We start from the raw sequence: 20,581 nt of genomic DNA on the forward strand, positions 1-20,581 counted from the left end.
TGATGAAAAACGGAAAGAGATGGGGATGTAGCTCAGTTTAACGTTGATTTTTATTATATACATGAATTCAATGGGCACTCGATGGGAGCATTAGCCTAGAATTCTAGAAACAAAAGAGTAGCAGGTACAAAAAACCCTTAAGGGGACACTAACTAAGAAAAAGGGAAAAAGGAAAGTGTGGTAGTGGCAAAGGAACGGCATGAATACTGGTATTGTTGATTTGATCTGGAGGAATGACCAACGGATGGGAACTTTGATAATTACTTACCACCGTGGCATCGCACCGAGAAAACAAAGCAACAAACGTTCATCAATGAAGAGACTATCTAGCAGAGAACCATAACAACCCTGAATCAAGATCAGCAGGGATGACAGCCAGCGGATGCACTAAACAATCAATGGCATGAAGCAGAGCAAGCAAAGCAGACCAATAAGATGGAGGACCATCAGAGGCTTTCACAGGTAAACAATTAAGGGCATAGTCTATACGATGAATACCAGGAGGAGCCACAGGCAGAGCATCGAGAAGTGTTCGATCCAGAGCACGGCATGTCAGAAAGTGATTTCGAGATATAAAATCACCCATCACGCACGGACACTCTTCACGCATGTTTGTGAAACGTCCAAGACGCCAGCGAACAAGGCGACTTCGAGCAGATCGACCAATTGGTAGGTACAAAATGGGATCTGGACGAGATACAGAACGACGACAAGCACGGAGGAGGGTCTGGGTACCAGAAACAGCAGCAGCAGCAAGTTGATAATCTACTTGATCTTGCCAATACGAATCAAAGACTTCAGTAAGACCAGCAGTGGTGAATGGCGGCGGATCAGGTAGTGTCAGATACAACGGGTTTTGACAAATAAATCTGTCTAGACGAGTGTACAGTAATCCACGACGAAGCAGAACCAACAAGCAATCATCAGGGAGAGTATCAGCACGAAGAGCATAACGTGTTGCCAGGACATTATATCGATGCTTCATGCTGGGAATACAGGTCAAATGTTTGGCAACATTGTACCATGTACTACCAACAAACATACCAACCAATCGATTTTGCAGAGCATCAAGAGCCTTGAAGTCACGGAAAGAGAGATGCGATATAGCTAAGCCGTATTCCAGCTTGGGTCGAATAAAGCTTTTATACAAACGAGCACAAAGCAACAGAGAAAACCCATTTCGATTGACACCAACCGAATTCAACAATGCCATTGTCTTGATAGCACCAGAAGCACGCAGATTGAGAATCCCAGGGGCGTACAGACCTTTATATCTAAACGGCATACCAAGATACGTGAATTCCTCTACCACAGGAAGAGGTTCACCGTATAGAGACAATGGATGACGAGTAGAGGCAGTAGGAGCACAAAGTACAGCACATTTTGATGGTTTCCATCTGTAGCCAAGAGAGAACGAGTGATCTGAAGCGACATCCAACATGGTTTGCACATCAGTACGAGAGCCAAATATGGCCACATCATCAGCAAAGAGTAAACTATTGATATGAACAGGATGCATTCCGGGTGGAGATACCATAGTACCACGGTTGACAGCAGCACGAAGAACAGCAGGCAGAGAGTTGATGTACAGAGAGTACAAGTGCGGACTGAGCACTGAACCTTGGAGTACACCAGTAGCAGGCGAAAAAGGGTCAGAGTTGTGGTTTGCAATCAGTACAGAGACTAGTACATCATCGAACATATTGATCAATAAACTAAGGATTGGACGAGGTAGTGAAGAATGAGCAAGAGCATCCCAAATAACGTTGCGATCCACTGTATCGTATGCAGATTTGATGTCCAGAAAGGCTACAACAGGATAGTGGTGATGAGTGAGGAAGTAGTCGTGCATCAAGTCATGTAAACAGAGGGCTTGATCCAGAGGACTACGTTGTGGACGAAAACCACCTTGAGCAACATCAAGTGCAGGCGAATGTTCATCAAGAGCAGGCATCAATGAAAATTCAAACAATTTACGCATCACCGAAGTGAGCGAAATTGGACGAAAGTTTGCAGGATCAGATACATCACCTTTCTTGTAAATGGGAAAGACCTGAGCATGACGCCACAATACAGGAGTGTACGACCATTGAGAGCAAAGCGTAAATAGCAGAGACAATACGGGTGCAATGTCAGATGCTAGAGCCTTCAGCATTTCAGCTTTCAGATGATCAGGACCAGGAGTTTTTCCATTTGGCAATCGCTTAATCAGAGAGACAATAGTATCAGCATCAAACAGATTTGTAACAGAGGGATCATTGTAGGGTAGATCCGATACATTCGGTTCAGGAGCAACAGGACGAGAAGCAGAGTTAAGGAGTGTACCATTGTATACAGATGCAAGATGTGATGCCATTGCTGTTACTGAAGCAGCTGGACCATCTGGATGGCTATAAGTAGCAGAGGATTCTTTGTTTCGCTTTATGCGTTTGATAGCAGCAGTAGCTTTAGAGAAATCCTTTTCCAGATTAGAGCAGAATGTGTTCCACGACTTTCTTTTGGCAGCCTGTATCAGAGAGCGAAAACGTCTAAGAGCAGTTTGATATATACCCCATGTTTCAACTTTGGCAAAGCCACTTGCCCATCGCCATCGACTATATGAGGCATCTCTTTCACGAGCTGCATCTTCAATTTCTTGTGTCCAGTACTTTTTCCAGTGACCAGGGCGACCAGATTTCACACCAATTGACCCGTCAAGAGATTCATACAAACAACAATTCAGAGAATCATTGAGTGCATCAATATCAGGACGAACTCCATCAGGAGCAGAGACCAAACCAGAGAGAGAATCAACCAAAGGAGCAACAGAAGATTGAAAGGATTCACGAAGCAAGCCCAATGGCCGCTTTTTCCTCAATTTCGAGAGCTTCCATTGTCGTCTAGGGGCCAAACCACCAGAGTTACCAGAACCAAGAGTATCATCGGGAGGGGGCACATACTCGAAAGTAAGTACCATCAGCCGATGATCAGAGCCAAGGGACAGATCAGAGTCAACCACCAGTTGAGAATTCAACATAGCCGTCTCGCCAATGTTGGTAAGGAACAGATCAATGATGCTGTGTACCTCTTGTTGTCGCCGAAATGTTGTAAAGGTGGGTGTACCATAAGCTAGAGACTCATTGAGGATCGACAACGAAGCCTCCTCAATCCATGGTAGTAGAGAGTTACCACGGGGATTAGCAGTAGTATCACCTAGTAGAGATCCAAAGCGAGCATTGAAATCACCACAAAGGATTGTATCACTAGTTATAGGTAACGAGCGAAGGAGCGAGAGCACCTTATCCGAGGATAAGGGTGGAGGCAGATACACACAATGAACCGTAAGGGTGCCAACCTTAAGGGACAGAGTGTGAGGATTGTAAGACGGGAGTTGAGAGACAGAGAAAGGACAGGAAGGAGAGACAAAGGCTGTAACACCACCAGAACCACGGCCAAAAGCGCCAGGTACTTTTGTGCCATATAGATGGAATTGAGACCAGTCGGAAGGGAAAGAACCAGATAGAAGCCAAGTTTCAGTGACAACGAGAACATGCGTATCCAATACATGTGAGAGGACATCGTGCACAACTGATTGACGGAGACCATTGGCATTCCAAAGGGAAAGAGAGACAGGAAAGGAGTGGACGGGGTTGTTGTTGATATGACTCTGATGTATTATAGAGCTCATTAGAGTTCCATAGCAGAGTCATTGCTGTCAGAAGCTTTTCTACGCTTGAGCAAGAATTGAGCCTTCTTGGGTTCTTTTTCAGCAAGGCGGCCCATGGCTTCGGAAACAGCTGTATCAAGTTCCTCTTGGGAAATCCATCCAGCAGAGACAAAGTATTTTCCAACACCACTGACATTGAGAGGACGAAGGAAGGAAAGAGTTTGCAGAGCACGAGTGTTTGTAAACTCGTAGATCAGTTGTTCTCGATCCGCAATAGCAAGGTTTGCATATTGGGGATCAGCAATGTGTTTGGGATCCAGAGGCTCAAAATTCTCGATGAGCTCAGCTTCGCACTTGTGCATGTAAGCAAGAAAAGTGTCGACATATTGGATATGGACCAGAACTCCAATAACACCAGAAGCAGGGAAACAAATGTCGAGAACACGACCAGTATCAACACCAACCTTACGGAGGGTAGCACGAACCTCAGAGCGCTGGATCTTACCAGATCTACCAAGGTAGACATATTGGTATCCCTGTTGGCCCTTAACAGCAGCAGATTGGAAGAGACGGCCAGCAGCAAGACGGCGTTTGGCTGTACGAACAGGATCGGGGCGTTTAGCTCCAGAGCGAGCAGCAGAGAGATAACTACCTTTAGTGGCAGTATCGGTAGCAATAGTGGTACTAGCAGTAGTAGCAGGATCTTGGGACTGTACGACCTGAGAGATGAACGGACGTTCCTGATCTACCTCAGGTGTAGGGGCTTGAGTAGTTCCACGTGATAGTTGGCCCTGTAATTCTTGAATTACCAGGTCCTTGGCCAAAAGATTTTTTTTTAGGGCTTGGTTTTCCTCTTCTAACTTGTTCATACGCTCCAAGAGGTGGTCATGTTCATGTACTTTCTCCTGAACTGAGGCAAGTTGCTGCTGAATGTGCTCAAGTAACATGGGCAACTGACTGATGTCAAAACCTTGTAGGCTTTGAGAGATTGGTGTAGTCATTTTGTGAAAAATTACTAGGATTCAAAGAAACTGGCAAGTTGTTCAACAAGACTGAAATTAATATACAATAAACTATGGATAAACGCAAGTCTACTGCTGTAATTTGGTATTGTTTGGTGAACTAGTTGTCGAGATAAACCGCTTTTATAGTGAGGAAATACTTTTTACCGGGGGAAGGTGGCAAAAAGTGATGGGGATGTAGCTCAGTTTAACGTTGATTTTTATTATATACATGAATTCAATGGGCACTCGATGGGAGCATTAGCCTAGAATTCTAGAAACAAAAGAGTAGCAGGTACAAAAAACCCTTATGAGGACACTAACGAAGAAAAAGGGAAAAAGGAAAGTGTGGTAGTGGCAGAGGATCGGCATGAATACTGGTATTGTTGATTTGATCTGGAGGAATGACCAACGGATGGGAACTTTGATAATTACTTACCACCGTGGCATCGCACCGAGAAAGCAAAAACAACAAACGTTCATCAATGGGCAGAAAACCAGAGCGATCCAGGATCTGGATCTGGTGGGATCACAGCCAGAGGATGCACAAGGCAATCAATGGCATGCAACAAAAGGAGCAAAGCAGACCAAAAGTACGGTGGACCAGCTGAAGCCTTGTCTGGAAGACAGTTCAGAGCATGATCAATGCGATGGATGCCAGGGGGAGCAGGTGGCAAAGCATCAAACAAAGTATGATCCAGAGCACGACATGTCAGAAAGTGATCTCGGGAGATAAACTCACCGGTAGTGCACGGACATTCTTCACGCATATTGGTGAAACGTCCAAGACGCCACCGCACAAGACGACTACGAGCAGATCGACCAATAGGCAGATACAGAATGGGATCTGGACGAGAGACAGACGGACGACAAGCACGAAGGAGAGTCTGAGCACCAGTAGCAGCAGCGGTAGCAAGTTGACGATCCACTTGATCTTGCCAATACGAATCGAAGATTTCAGTAAGACCAGCAGTGGTGAATGGCGGCGGATCAGGTAGTGTCAGATACAACGGGTTTTGACAGATAAATCTGTCTAGACGAGTGTACAGTAAACCACGACGAAGCAGAACCAACAAGCAATCATCAGGGAGAGTATCAGCACGAAGAGCATAACGTGTTGCCAGAACGTTATATCGATGCTTCATGCTGGGAATACAGGTCAAATGTTTGGCAACATTGTACCATGTACTACCAACAAACATACCAACCAATCGATTTTGCAGAGCATCAAGAGCCTTGAAGTCACGGAAAGAGAGATGAGATATAGCTAAGCCGTATTCCAGTTTGGGTCGAATAAAGCTTTTATACAGACGAGCACAAAGCAACAGAGAAAAACCATTTCGATTGACACCAACCGAATTTAACAATGCCATTGTCTTGATAGCACCAGAAGCACGCAGATTGAGAATCCCAGGGGCATACAGACCTTTATATCTAAACGGCATACCAAGATACGTGAATTCCTCTACCACAGGAAGAGGTTCACCGTATAGGGACAATGGATGACGAGTAGAGGCTGTTGGAGCACAAAGTACAGCACATTTTGATGGTTTCCATCTGTAGCCAAGAGAGAACGAGTGATCTGAAGCGACATCCAACATGGTTTGCACATCAGTACGAGAGCCAAATATGGCCACATCATCAGCAAAGAGCAGGCTATTCACGCAAACACTAGGCATCCCAGGTGGCGATACCATAGTACCGCGACTGACAGCAGAACGAAGAAGAGCAGGCAGAGAGTTGATGTACAAAGAGTACAAGTGAGGGCTGAGCACTGAACCCTGCAATACGCCAGTAGCAGGCGAAAAGGGAACAGAGGTGTGATTTGCAATCAACACAGACACGAGTACATCATCGAACATGTGGATGAGCAAACTGAGAACTGAACGAGGCAGAGAAGAACGAGAGAGAGCATCCCAAATCACTCGACGATCCACGGTATCATACGCTGATTTGATGTCCAGGAAAGCAACCACAGGATAGTGGTGGTGGGTGAGGAAGTAGTCGTGCATCAAATCATGAAGACAGAGGGCTTGATCCAGAGGACTACGCTGTGGGCGAAAACCACCTTGAGCAACATCAAGTGCAGGCGAATGTTCATCAAGAGCAGGCATCAGAGAGAATTCGAACAATTTACGCATCACCGAAGTAAGCGAAATTGGACGAAAGTTTGCAGGATCAGATACATCACCTTTCTTGTAAATGGGAAAAACTTGAGCATGTCGCCATAGAGCTGGTGTATACGACCACTGAGAGCAGAGTGTAAAGAGCAGAGACAATACGGGTGCAATGTCAGATGCTAGAGCCTTCAGCATTTCAGCTTTCAAATGATCAGGACCAGGAGCTTTCCCATTTGGCAAACGCTTAATGAGGGAGACAAGTGTATCAGCATCAAATAGACCCAAATCAGCGGTGGACACATCATAAGGCAAATCAGAGAAATTGGACGGAGCAGCAAGGCGAGACGCATTATTCAACAGGGAGCCATCATAGACAGAGGCAAGATGGGACGCCATTGTGTTGACAGAGGCAGTTGGACCGTCTGGATGACTGTACGTTGTAGAGCATTCCTTGTTTCTTTTAATGCGCTTGATTGCAGCAGTAGCTTTCGAAAAATCCTTTTCCAAATCAGAGCAAAACTGATTCCACGATCGACGCTTAGCAGCTTGTACAAGAGAACGAAAACGCCTGTGAGCAGCTTGATAGAGATTCCATGTTTCGACTTTGGCAAAACGACTTGCCCACCTCCATCTACTATACATAGTATCTCTTTCACGAGCAGCATCCTCAATTTCCTGTGTCCAGTACTTTTTCCAGTGGCCAGGACGACCAGATTTCACACCAATTGAGCTATCCAGAGATTCATACAAACATTGATTCAAAGAATCGTTGAGTGCATCAATATCTGGACAAACACCAGGAGGAGCAGACACCAAACCAGAGAGAGAACCAACCAAAGGAGCAACAGAAGATCGAAAGGATTCACGAAGCAAGCCCAAAGGCCGCTTTTTCCTCAATTTCGAGAGCTTCCATTGCCGTCTAGGGGCTAAACCACCAGAGTTACCAGAACCAAGAGTATCATCGGGAGAGGGCACATACTCGAAAGTAAGTACCATCAGCCGATGATCAGAGCCAAGAGACAAATCAGATTCAACCACCAGTTGAGGATGTAACAGAGCAGCCTCGCCAATGTTTGTGAGAAACAGATCAATGATGCTATGAACCTCTTGTTGACGTCGAAAAGTTGTGAATGTGGGTGTACCGAAAGCTAAAGACTCATTGAGAATGGAAAAAGAGGACTCCTCCAGCCATGGCAGTAGTGAGGTGCCACGAGGATTAGCATTAGTATCACCCAGTAGAGATCCAAAGCGAGCATTGAAATCACCACAAAGGATGGTATCACTGGTTACGGGTAACGAGCGAAGAAGCGAGAGCACCTTATCCGAAGATAAGGGTGGAGGCAGATACACACAATGAACTGTAAGGGTGCCAACCTTAAGGGACAAAGTGTGTGCATTGTAAGACGGAAGTTGAGAGACAGAGAAAGGACAGGAAGGAGAGACAAAGGCAGTAATGCCACCAGAACCACGGTTAAATGCACCAGGTACTTTAGAGCCATAGAGGTGGAATTGAGACCAGTTAGTAGGGAAAGAACCAGAGGTTAGCCAGGTTTCAGTGACAAGCAGTACATGAGTGTTCTGAACATGATGAAGAACATCATGTACCGTTGATTGACGTAGACCATTGGCATTCCAAAGGGAGAGAGAGACTTGAAAGGAGTGGACTGGGTTGTTATTGGGAGTATGGCTAGTAGCTATGTTACTCATTAGAGTTCCATAGCAGAGCCATTGCTGTCATGATCGTCCTTTTGACGCTTGAACAAGAATTTAGCCTTTTTGGGCTCCTTCTCGGCAAGACGACCGATAGCTTCAGAGACGGCTATATCTAGCTCTTCTTGAGAGATCCAGCCAGCAGAGACAAAGTATTTGCCAACACCACTAACGTTGAGTGGACGAAGGAAAGAGAGAGTTTGCAGAGCACGGGTGTTGGTGAATTCATAGATCAATTGCTCACGCTCTTCAATGGCAAGATCAGCATATTTGGGATCAGCAATGTTGTTGGGATCCAAAGGTTGAAAGTTTTCAATGTGATCAGCTTCACATTTGCGCATACAGGCAAGAAATTCCTCAACATATTGGATGTGGAGCAAGATGCCAATGACGCCAGTGGCAGGGAAACAGATGTCTAACACACGGCCAGTATCAATACCAGCTCGGCGAAGTTGGTAACGAACCTCAGAGCGCAGGATTTTACCAGAGCGGCCTAGATACACATACTGGTATCCTTGTTGACCTTTGGTGGTGGCGGTTTGGAACATACGACCTGCAGCAAGACGTCGCTTGGTAGTACGGGCAGGATCACGATGTTGAGCACCTTTACGGGCAGCAGATGCGTAGCTACCTTGAGTAGCATCGGGTTGGTGAGTAGTAACAAGCTTTTGGGGTGGTGTTACCTGAGAGCTGGCTTGAGCACCTTGATTGGTGCGGCGGGATGAGAGTTGGCCCTGTAATTTTTCAATTGCAAGGTCCTTGGCCTGTAACTGATTTTTCAATTCTCCATTTTCCTTTTCCAAAAGGTCCAGGCGAGCAAGGAGATTGTCATGTTGCTGTACTCGCTCGGTAAGAGAGATCAGCTGTTGTTGTTGTTCTTGAACAGTTTGGATGAGCTGATTCAAATCCATAGATTGCTGATTATTGTTGAGCATGGCTGAAAATATTCTATCAAACTTTGGAGATTCAATAAAATATGAAAAAGATGTCCAACAAACTGGAAGTTATAACACAATGTACGTTGACTAAATGCAAGTAAACTGGTACAACTGAAGGCTAGTTGGAGTGTTTGTTGTCGAGATAAACCGCTTTTATAGTGAGGAAATACTTTTTACCGGGGGAAGGTGGCAAAAAGTGATGAAAAACGGAAAGAGGGGATGGGGATGTAGCTCAGGCGAAAATTTATGGTTGTTTATTGATTACAATAAATTAGCGAAGTAAAAGATATAGACTTATATGCATGCGATCTTTGGATCATTAGTTGCAAGTCCTGAGAAGCGACGTACAGCAAAAAAGCTTAAATTGATAGTTTGATCTCCATGCAGGAACAACATGCAAGTGTCCAGAAAAGGGAAAAAAGGTCCTAAACTAAAAACTAAACTGGTAAAAAAAGAAGTACAGGCAGGAAAAAGGAGTAAAACAAGTGAGATAAAAGGGTAGAGAATAAGAAGCTATGGTGTATGAGACATGCAATTGAGGATACCTCGATGTTCAGACAGCAGCACAGACAAAATAAACCCACAGACCTCAGTGGCACAAAAAAAGCAAGAAAAAAAGGAGAGAACGAGACATTTGCATTTAGCAAAATGAGTAGAGAGACAAAGACCAAACGAGAAAGAAGCAGAGAAGGAGGACAAAGTGAATACAGACACTACCACAAAGGCAGCAGAAACAGAAACAATGAGAGTGGGAATGAGAGAGCAAAACGATTTCAACAACAAGGTGTCAATCAGTTATCAGAAGACTCTGACATTTCAAGATCCTTGGTAGCAGAGAGAGTTGGGGAGACAGCATAAGCCAAGAGAGAGGCAGTTTCAGCATCATGATGCAAGAGGTAGCCAAGATAACTCAAACGTTGTTTCTTGGCTAAACGCTCTTGATCAGAGGATCGAGATGGTGGTTTAGCAGCAGCAGAGGAGGAGGAACGAGCAAGCATTTCTTCTTTCAAAATGGCATCAAATTGGGCTTGGTTGATGCGATCATACAAAAGAAAAGAACGAGCAACAGAAACACGGACAGAACGACGGACAAAAGACAGAGAACGAAGACAGCGAAGGTTTTCAACCTCAATGGCCTTTTGGACACGCAGATCACGAGAGAGAGAAGCAAATTTGGGATCTTTGAGATTGACTGGATCACATGGATCAAAGTCAATCAACGGAGAACAGCCACGACCATGGAGATGCATGGCTTTGGTGAGGGTGAGTACATAGTCATTGTGAACAAGGAAAGAAATCACATTCTGTACAGGATATTGAATATCCAGCACACGAGAGTTATTCAATCCTACGCCTTGAACAAGGCGACGCAGCTCAGACAGACGACGGCGGACAGGAGTAGCATAGTACACAAATTGATAACCAGATGGTATACCACTTTGAGGAGCAAAAAGACGAGCAAGAGTAGCGGATGCCTTGGTGGCAGATGGAGGAGGACGAGCAGCAGGCTTCTTCTTACGCTTTGCACCTGCATTGGATGCAACGACGGCAGCAAAAGATGGTTGTGCTGTAACTTGAGATTGGGAGTAGCTGGGGGTAGACTTGGAGGCAGATGTTGTTGATGGTGGTGTTGGAGTGTTCGACGATACAACGTCTATGGTGGTGGGAGCAACATTGGTGGTGGATTGAGCGTTGATAGCTGCCAATTGAGCCGCAAGGGCGTCTCTAGCAGCCTCTGATTCAGCCAGGGCTGTTTTTAACTGCGCAATTTCGACATGGGCAGATTCTAATCTGCTCAAACGATGTCTGACCTCAACCATAAAGGTCGACAACGCAGTTTGATCAGTGGGCGAAGCAGGTGGGAGGGAAGTGAGACCAAAGTCAATCGAGTTGGGGTCAACATCGATCGAGGATGTGAAATGAGATGCTTTGGAGAGGTCTTGAGGTTGCATTTTCTTTGCTTTTAAATGTTGAGAGATATCAGCAGCAAAGAAAGGTGGAGAGAGGGTTGAAATTGGCCTTTTTTGACCGGACGAAAGGGTGTCAGCAGGTGTAATCTTGTTAAAAGTGTTTTGCTCGGTTATGGTATTGATATAGCAAGTACTTGATGGGAGATGATGGGTTATAGGAATCTTCGAGATAATTCGGGCTATGAAAGTATATAAAAAATTCTTTAGCGGAAAGAAAGGTGGGGATGTAGCTCAATTTAATTTAATATCGGTTTTTTATTTATTTACAATTGTAGTCAACTGCGGAATCGGTATGATCATATGTTGCAAGACTAACAGTGATTCGGCGGGAAAAAGCATGTTTAAATTAAAGGTTGAGGGGAGCTACTACAGGGAGGGGACCAGTAATGAAAACGGCATTAAAACCCACCAGAGAAGAGGAGAAACAGAAGGAAGAATGGCAATGGCCGCGCCGCAAGACGGGGGAGACGAACAGGACTCAAGGTAGAAACCGGCCAGACGCACCGCAGCACACCTAAACGTGCAAGCGCAAATACCGAGTAACATGCCAGGTTAGAAAGGCGGAAAATATGGATGCGAAGGTGGGATTCGAACCCACGGCCTCTCGGCATACTCACTGCTTCCGCATGAAGCTCTAACCAAGTGAGCCATTCAAACATCCGGGGATGTAGCTCAGTTTAAGATTGGTTTTTATTTATATGAAATTTAGTGGGCACTCGATGGGAGCATAGCCTAATTTCAAGAACAAATATATAACAAGTAACTAAAAAAATCCTCCAGAGCACTTTCAAAAGGACAAAAAATGCAGTGACAAGAGTGCAGGACATGGAGACTAGTGGTGCTCACATTGAGGATCTCGAGGGACAACCAACGGATGGGAACTTTGATAATGACTTACCACCGAGGAGCCGCACGTAGAAAACAACAATGGAACATGTTCATCCCTGTCAGATCAACCAGTACGAGAGTACCAAAGAGACGCTGGATCTGGATCCGGAGCAATAACAGCCAGAGGATGCACAAGGCAATCGATAGCATACAGTAGGTTCAGTAGAGCAGACCAGTAAGCAGGAGGACCAGCAGAGGCAGTGGTTGGCAGGCAATTAAGAGCATGATCAATACGGTGCACACCAGGAGGAGCAGGCGGCAAGGCATCGATTAAGTCAGGATCAAGAGCGCGGCAGTACAAAAAGTGATCACGAGAGATGTGAACACCTGCAGGTGACATACATGGGCACTCCTCACGCATGTTTGTGAAGCGACCAAGGCGCCAACGGACCAAACGACTACGGGCAATACGACCAAGAGGCAGATAGAGGATGGGATCAGGCCTTGTGGTATCAGGACGACAAGCACGAAGCAAAGTATGACGACCAGTGACAGCAGCAGCAGAGAGCTGGAGATCAACCTGATCTTGCCAATAGGCAGCAAAGGTAGTGCGCAAGCCAGCAGAGGAAGGAACAGGGTCAGGCAGCGACTGATACAGAGGGTTTTCACATATAAAACGATCCAACCTTGTATAGTGCAAATGGGCACGAAGCAGAACCAGCAGACAATCGTCAGGCAGAGTATCAGCACGCAGAGCAAAACGGGTAGCCAGGACATTGTAGCGATGTTTGATACTGGGGAGACAGGTAATGTGCTTGGCGACATTGACCCAGGTACTACCCACAAACATGCCAACAAGTCGGTTTTGCAGAGTATCCAGAGCAGTGAAATCACGAGCAGAGAGATGGGAGATGGCCAGACCATATTCAAGCTTAGGACGAATAAATGTCCTGTACAGGCGAGAGGAGAGCAGCAAAGAGAAACCATTGCGGTTGACACCAACAGAGTTTAACAGAGCCATGGTCTTGACAGCACCAGCAGAACGCAGAGACAGAATACCAGGAGCATGCAGGCCTTTGTATCGGAATGGCATACCAAGGTATGTAAATTCGTCAACGACAGGCAGAGCTTCATTGTAAAGTACCAGAGGAGAACCAGCAAGAGCAGCAGCAGTACCAAGCACAGCACATTTGGAAGGCTTCCACCTATATCCAAGAGAGACAGAATGACCAGCAGCAAGATCCAACATACGCTGAACCTCAGACTTTGAACCAAAGACAGCCACATCATCAGCGAACAGGAGACTATTGATAGCAATAGGAGCATCAGCACCAGGCACAGGCAGCATAGTAGCACCAGTAGCACCAGAACGCAAAAGACTCGGTAAAGAATTGATATACAACGAGTACAAGTGGGGACTGAGCACTGAGCCTTGCAGAACACCAGTAACAGGAGAGAAAGCAACCGAGTTGTGATTAGCTATCAAGACAGAAACAGACACATCATCAAACATGTTGATCAACAGACCCAGAACAGCACGAGGAAGACTAGAACCAGCCAAAGCAGACCAGAAAACACGACGATCGACTGTGTCATATGCTGACTTGATATCCAAGAAAGCGACAACAGGACGACGACGGTGCGCAACAAAGTAATCATGCATCAAGTCATGCAAGCAGAGGGCTTGATCCAGAGGACTACGTTGAGGGCGGAAACCACCTTGGGCAATGTCAAGGGCAGGAGAATGGGCATCCAGCTCAGGCATGAGAGAGAACTCAAACAGTTTGCGCACAACAGAAGTCAGAGAAATAGGCCTATAGTTGGCGGGGTCAGAAGCATCACCTTTCTTGAAAATGGGAAAGACTTGGGCTTGGCGCCAGAGAGCAGGAGTATACGACCATTGATAGCACAACTTGAAGAGCAACGACAAGACAGGAGCAATCTCAGAGACCAAGGACTTGAGCATCTCAGCCTTGATATGATCTGGACCAGGAGCTTTATGTGTTGGGAGCCGTCGAATATGAGATACTAAAGTATCAACATCAAACAGTGACATGTCCACAGGCACACAGAAAGGCAGAACAGAGTCAAAGGTGGGAGGAGCAGCAGGACGAGTAGCAGTGGCAAGCAGAGAGCCATCATACACCGAGGCGAGATGAGAACCCATAGCAGAGACAGAAGCAGCAGGACCATCAGGGTGGCTGTACGTAGGAGAGGATTCTTTATTACGCTTGATGCGCTTAATAGCAGCAGTAGCTTTTGAGAAATCACACTCCAGGGCAGTACAAAATTGTTGCCAGGACCTTCGCTTTGCAGCTTGTACCAGGGAACGAAACTTGCGATGAGCAACTTTGTATAAGAACCATTTTTCAATTTTGGCAATACCAAAGGCATGCCTCCATTGACTATATGAGCGATCGCGTGCAGTAGCAGCATCCTGAATTTCTTGTGTCCAGTACTTCTTCCAATGGCCAGGACGACCGGATTTTACACCAATAGAACTATCCAGAGATTCATACAAACATTGATTCAAAGAATCGTTGAGTGCATCAATATCTGGACGAACACCAGGAGGAGCAGACACCAAACCAGAGAGAGTAACAACCAGAGGAGCAACAGAAGATCGAAAGGATTCACGGAGTAAGCCCAAAGGCTTCTCTTTCGTCAATTTCGAGAGCTTCCATTGACGCCGAGGAGCCAGAACAGAATCACCAGGAGCCACAGTGTCATCGAGAGGTGGCACATACCCGAAAGTAAGTGACATCAATCGATGGTCAGAACCAAGAGACAGATCAGACTCAACCACCAGTTGAGGATTCACCAAAGCAACATCACCAATATTTGTCAAAAACAAATCAATGACACTACTCAATTCTTGCTGCTGCCGAAAAGAAGAGTACGTCGTAACGCCAAAAGCCAAAGACGCATTGAGCACAGACAAGCAATGTTCATCAAACCAAGGTTTGAGAGCATTACCACGAGCATTGGAGATAGCATCACCAGTGAGAGAACCCAACCGAGCATTGAAATCGCCACAGAGGATAGTATCCCTAGTCATAGGTAGTGAACTAAGGGCCGAGAGCACCTTATCAGATGATAAGGGTGGAGGAAAGTAAACACAATGAACCGTAAGGGTGCCAACCTTTAGAGACAGAGTGTGCGGATTATAAGAAGGTAGTTGGGAGACAGTGAAGGGACAGGAAGGAGAGACAAAGGCAGTGACACCACCAGAACCACGATTGAAAGCACCAGGTACTTTTGAACCATAGAGATGGAATTGAGACCAGTTTGTTGGAAAAGAGCCAGATGTAAGCCAAGTTTCAGTAACCAGCAGAACCTGAGTATCCAGTACATGAGAGAGAACATCATGGACTGTTGATTGGCGAAGACCATTGGCATTCCAGAGTGAAAGAGAGACGAAAACCGGGGAGACAGGCACATTAACATTATTAGGCAGTATAGATGGGGCAGAGAAGGAACTCATTATTGATCCACATCAGACATATCACTATCAGATCCAGCCTTGTCCTGGGAATCAGAGTTCAGCTTGCGACGGAACAGGAAATCAGCCTTTTTGGGCTCCTTCTTAGCAAAGCGTTCAACGGCCTGAGCAACGGCAACAGAGAGACTTTCATCGCAGATCCAACCTTTCTGTATAAAGTACTTACCGACACCACTAACATTAAGTGGGCGGAGGAAGGACAAAGTTTGCAGGCAGCGAGCTTCAGTAAATTGGTGGATCAGAGCATGACGATCATCATCAGAGAGGCTGGCGTACTTGGGATCAGCAATATTGCTGGGGTCCAATGGATCAAAAGCAGGAAACAGTTCACCCTTAGCCTTGGTCAATAAAGCAGTAAATTCCTCAACGTATTGAACGTGCAACAGAACACCAATAATATGGGAGGCAGGAAAGCAGATATCCAAGACACGACCCAGATCAACACTAGCATTAGCTAGATGCTTACGCACTTCAGAACGTTGGATCTTTCGGGATCTACCAATATATACATACTGATAGCCCTGGACACCTTTGGTAGCAGGAGTGGTAAAGGCACGGCCAGCAGCAAGACGTTTTTTGTCTTTTTTCTTAGGATCAGGCTTGTGAGCAGCAGCAGTAGCGATTTGGGCGAAGTTAGGAGCTTCCTTGAGAGGCTTTGGAGACACTGGGATAGAGGAACTTTCGCCCCCCTTGGGTCGACCCGAACCAGGAGAAGTGGTGTGACTAGTAACTGGACCTTGTTGTAATTTTTGAATAACCAGGTCCTTGTCTTGTAAAATTTTTTTCAGATCCTTGTTTTCTTGTTCCAAAGCAGCCAAACGTGTAAGGAGGTCCTCATGCTTGTTAACTTTCTCTGTTACCAAAGTAAGTTGTTGCTGGATTTGTTGCAGTATCGCTGGAAAGTGACTCATATCCAGAGCTTGTAGATTGGTGTCCATGGCGTTGAATATTTTTTGAAATTCCAACAATTTGAAAAAATATGAAACAGGTGTACGACAATTCTGAAATTATAACACAATAAACTGTTGATGGATGCAAGTATACTGGTACAATCTCGAGTGGATTGGAGTACTGGATGATGAGATATTACGTTTTTTGTGGTTTTCAGGATACTTTTTCCAAAGAGGGTGGCAAAAAGTGTCGAAAAACGGGAAGAGATGGGGATGTAGCTCAGTTTAATATTGGTTTTTTATTTATTTACAAATGTAGTCAACTGCGGAATCGGTATGATCATATATTGCAAGACTAACAGTGATTCGGCGGGGAAAAGCATGTTTTAAATTAAAGGTTAGGGGAGCTGCTAAAAGGGAGGGGACCAATAAAGTAAACGGCATCAAAACCCACCAGAGAGGAGGAGAAACAGAGGGAGGAATAGCAATGGCCGCGCCGCAAGACGGGGGAGACGAGCAGGACTCAAGGTAGAAACCGGCCAGACGCACCGCAGCACACCTAAACGTGCAAGCACAAATACCGAGTAACATGCCAGGTTAGAAAGGCGGAAAATATGGATGCGAAGGTGGGATTCGAACCCACGACCTCTCGGCATACTCACTGCTTCCGCATGAAGCTCTAACCAAGTGAGCCATTCAAGCATCCATGGGGATGTAGCTCAGTTTAAAGATTGTTTTTATTTATATACGATGTTTTATAATTGGGCACTCGGTATGAGCATATGCCATAAAACTAGTAACTATATAGACTAAAGAAAGAAAACCTCAACAGAGACAACGGAAAAGATGAGGAAAAAAGTTTGAGATGGCAGTAAAAGAGCAGAAGACTACTTGTAGTGGCACGATTGATCTTGAGGGATGAACCAACGGATGGGAACTTTGATTTGACTTACCACCGAGGCACCGCACAAAGAAAACAATCGGCCAAACGTTCATCTCAGTTAGCCATGAGAGGGAGGATAGAACCACAATGATCCGGGATCAGGATCAGGGGCGATAGTAGCCAAAGGGTGGACCAGACAGTCGATTGCATGAAGCAAAGATAGTAACGCAGACCAGTATACTGGAGGACCAGCAGAACCACTTATAGGCAGCATGTTCAGGGCATTGTCAATGGCATGTACACCAGGAGGAGCAGCAGGCAGAGCATCCCACAGATCACGATCCAAAGCACGACATTGAGGGAAGTGATTTCGAGAGATGAAAGATCCATCCATGCAGGGACATTCCTCACGCATGTTTGCAAAACGACCAAGACGCCAACGAACCAAACGACTACGAGCAGATCGACCAATAGGTAAGTACAGTATGGGATCAGGGCGAGAGACAGAAGGACGGCACGCACGAAGCAGAACATGTTTACCAGTAGTAGTAGCAGCAGCCAGTTGTTGGTCAACCTGATCTTGCCAGAAGTCAGAGAAGTGAGCCTTGAGACCAGCAAATGAAGGGACAGGGTCAGGCAGAGATCTATACAAACTGTTTTCACAGATGTACCGATCCAGTCGAGTGTACGACAGAGCACCACGAAGAACCACCACAAGACTATCCTCAGGTAGAGTAGCAGAACGAAGAGCATACCTAGTTGCCAAGACATTATACCGATGTTTCATTGAAGGGAGACAGGTAATGTGCTTAGCAACGTTGAACCAGGAACCACCCACGAACATACCAACCAGCCGGTTTTGGAGCTTGTCAAGAGCCTCAAAGGTACGATAGTCAAGATGAGATATAGCGAGGCCATACTCAATCTTGGGTCTAACGAAAGCCTTGTACAGACGAGAACAGAGCAGCAGAGAGAAACCATTACGGTTGACACCAACAGAGTTCAGCAAAGCCATAACCTTGACAGCACCAGCGGACCGCAGAGACAAGATACTAGGAGCATGTAGCCCTTTATATCGAAATGGCATACCAAGGTACACAAACTCATCTACCACCGGCAGCGGCTCATTGTAGAGAGTAAGACGAGCATCAGAGAGGGCAGCAGGAGAACCGAGCACAGCACATTTAGATGGCTTCCACCTATAACCAAGACAGACAGAGTGTTCAGCAGCAAGATCCAACATAGACTGGACACCAGACAAAGACCCAAAGATAGCAACATCATCGGCAAAGAGCAAGCTATTGATGGCAATAGGACGACTAGCACCAGGAGGACTGACCATCGTAGCACCAGTATCAACAGAACGCAAAAGATTCGGTAAGGAGTTGATATACAACGAATACAAATGAGGACTGAGTACTGAGCCTTGAAGTACACCAGTAACAGGAGAGAAGGCAGCAGAGGTATGATTAGCAATCAAGACTGAGACTGAGACATCGTCAAACATGTTCATCAGAAGACCCAGAACAGGACGAGGAAGTGTAGAACCAGCCAGGGCTTGCCATATAACCCTACGATCGACAGTATCATAAGCTGACTTGATATCCAAGAAAGCCACCACAGGATAGCGACGGTGAGTCAGAAAGTAATCATGCATCAAGTCATGCAAGCAGAGGGCTTGATCCAGAGGACTACGTTGAGGACGGAAGCCACCTTGAGCAATATCCAGAGCAGGGGAGTGTTCATCCAGAGCCGGCATGAGACAGAACTCAAACAACTTACGCACCACCGAAGTGAGCGAAATTGGTCGATAATTACCAGGATCGGAAGCATCACCCTTCTTGAAAATCGGAAACACCTGGGCTTGGCGCCATAAACCAGGAGTATAAGACCATTGATAGCAGAGGTGAAACAGCAGAGAGAGCACTGGGGCAATTTCTGAGGTCAGAGCTTTTAACATCTCAGCCTTGATATGGTCAGGACCAGGAGCTTTGTGAGTCGGCAGACGTTTAATACACAGTACCAAGGTATCAGTATCAAACAAAGACATGTCCGCAGGGAGACAGAAAGGCAAGTCAGAAACCATAGGAGTGACAGGAGCAGGACGAGAAGCAGTATTTAACAGAGCACCTTCGTAGACCGTAGCCAAATGAGAGCCCATAGTAGCAACAGAAGCAGCAGGACCATCTGGGTGACTGTACGTAGGTGAAGACTCTTTATTGCGCTTGATGCGTTTTATAGCAGCAGTAGCTTTTGAGAAGTCTCTTTCCAGAGCACCACAGAACTTATGCCAGGACTTGCGCTTAGCAGACTGTACCAAAGAGCGAAAACGGCGATGAGCTTGCTTGTATAAGACCCAACAATCAATCTTAGTATACCCAAGGGCATACCGCCATCGACTGTAGAGACGATCCCGTTCAGTAGCCGCGTCTTGGATCTCTTGCGTCCAGTATTTCTTCCAATGGCCAGGACGGCCAGACTTCACACCTATTGAGCTATCCAAACATTCATACAAACATTGGTTCAAAGAACCGTTGAGTGCATCAATGTCGGGACGAGTACCAGGAGGAGCAGACACCAAACCAGAGAGAGTAACAACCAGAGGAGCAACAGAAGATCGAAAGGATTCACGGAGTAGGCCCAAAGGCCTCTCTTTCGTCAATTTCGAGAGCTTCCATTGCCGCCGAGGAGCCAGAACAGAATCACCAGGAGCCACAGTGTCATCGAGAGGTGGCACATACCCGAAAGTAAGTGACATCAATCGATGGTCAGAACCAAGAGACAGATCAGACTCAACCACCAGTTGAGGGTTCACCAAAGCAACATCACCAATATTTGTCAGAAACAAATCGATAATACTACTCAATTCTTGCTGCTGCCGAAAAGAAGAGTAAGTCTTGACACCAAAAGCCAAAGACGCATTAAGCACAGATAAGCAATGTTCGTCAAACCAAGGTTTGAGAGCATTACCACGAGCATTGGAGATAGCATCACCAGTCAGAGGACCCAACCGAGCATTGAAATCACCGCAGAGAATAGTATCCCTAGTCATAGGTAATGAGCTGAGGGCCGAGAGCACCTTATCAGAGGATA

At 46.0% G+C, this 20,581-nt stretch overlaps 7 protein-coding genes across 7 annotated transcripts; all 7 read right to left on the bottom strand.

The window, feature by feature from the left end:
- Positions 1 to 322: 322 nt before the first annotated feature.
- Positions 323 to 4,647, bottom strand: ATC70_003735 (uncharacterized protein; the record flags this gene model as incomplete). Its single annotated transcript, XM_064823090.1, has 2 exons — positions 323 to 3,567; positions 3,711 to 4,647. 2 exons carry the CDS (start codon positions 4,645 to 4,647, stop codon positions 323 to 325), a joined length of 4,182 nt encoding a protein of 1,393 aa, XP_064679690.1.
- A 482-nt stretch (positions 4,648 to 5,129) lies between these two features.
- Positions 5,130 to 8,398, bottom strand: ERT1_3 (Transcriptional regulator of nonfermentable carbon utilization; the record flags this gene model as incomplete). The annotated part of the gene is made up of 2 exons (XM_064823091.1): positions 5,130 to 8,345; positions 8,390 to 8,398. The coding sequence occupies 2 exons, from the start codon at positions 8,396 to 8,398 to the stop codon at positions 5,130 to 5,132; spliced, it is 3,225 nt and encodes a 1,074-aa protein (XP_064679691.1).
- Positions 8,399 to 8,473: 75 nt separating this feature from the next.
- ATC70_003737 (uncharacterized protein) lies at positions 8,474 to 9,412 on the bottom strand (the record flags this gene model as incomplete). The annotated part of the gene is made up of 1 exon (XM_064823092.1): positions 8,474 to 9,412. One exon carries the CDS (start codon positions 9,410 to 9,412, stop codon positions 8,474 to 8,476), a length of 939 nt encoding a protein of 312 aa, XP_064679692.1.
- A 794-nt stretch (positions 9,413 to 10,206) lies between these two features.
- ATC70_003738 (uncharacterized protein) lies at positions 10,207 to 11,367 on the bottom strand (the record flags this gene model as incomplete). The annotated part of the gene is made up of 1 exon (XM_064823093.1): positions 10,207 to 11,367. One exon carries the CDS (start codon positions 11,365 to 11,367, stop codon positions 10,207 to 10,209), a length of 1,161 nt encoding a protein of 386 aa, XP_064679693.1.
- Positions 11,368 to 12,337: 970 nt separating this feature from the next.
- On the bottom strand, positions 12,338 to 15,271 carry RAV1_3 (regulator of (H+)-ATPase in vacuolar membrane; the record flags this gene model as incomplete). Its single annotated transcript, XM_064823094.1, has 1 exon — positions 12,338 to 15,271. One exon carries the CDS (start codon positions 15,269 to 15,271, stop codon positions 12,338 to 12,340), a length of 2,934 nt encoding a protein of 977 aa, XP_064679694.1.
- A 425-nt stretch (positions 15,272 to 15,696) lies between these two features.
- On the bottom strand, positions 15,697 to 16,653 carry RAV1_4 (regulator of (H+)-ATPase in vacuolar membrane; the record flags this gene model as incomplete). The annotated part of the gene is made up of 1 exon (XM_064823095.1): positions 15,697 to 16,653. The coding sequence occupies one exon, from the start codon at positions 16,651 to 16,653 to the stop codon at positions 15,697 to 15,699; it is 957 nt and encodes a 318-aa protein (XP_064679695.1).
- Positions 16,654 to 17,606: 953 nt separating this feature from the next.
- RAV1_5 (regulator of (H+)-ATPase in vacuolar membrane) lies at positions 17,607 to 20,540 on the bottom strand (the record flags this gene model as incomplete). Its single annotated transcript, XM_064823096.1, has 1 exon — positions 17,607 to 20,540. The coding sequence occupies one exon, from the start codon at positions 20,538 to 20,540 to the stop codon at positions 17,607 to 17,609; it is 2,934 nt and encodes a 977-aa protein (XP_064679696.1).
- Between the last annotated feature and the right edge of the window lie 41 nt (positions 20,541 to 20,581).

The sequence above is a fragment of the Mucor velutinosus genome, assembly GCF_035048745.1.
Source record: "Mucor velutinosus strain NIH1002 chromosome Unknown tig00000165, whole genome shotgun sequence".
Lineage (NCBI taxonomy): Eukaryota > Fungi > Mucoromycota > Mucoromycetes > Mucorales > Mucoraceae > Mucor > Mucor velutinosus.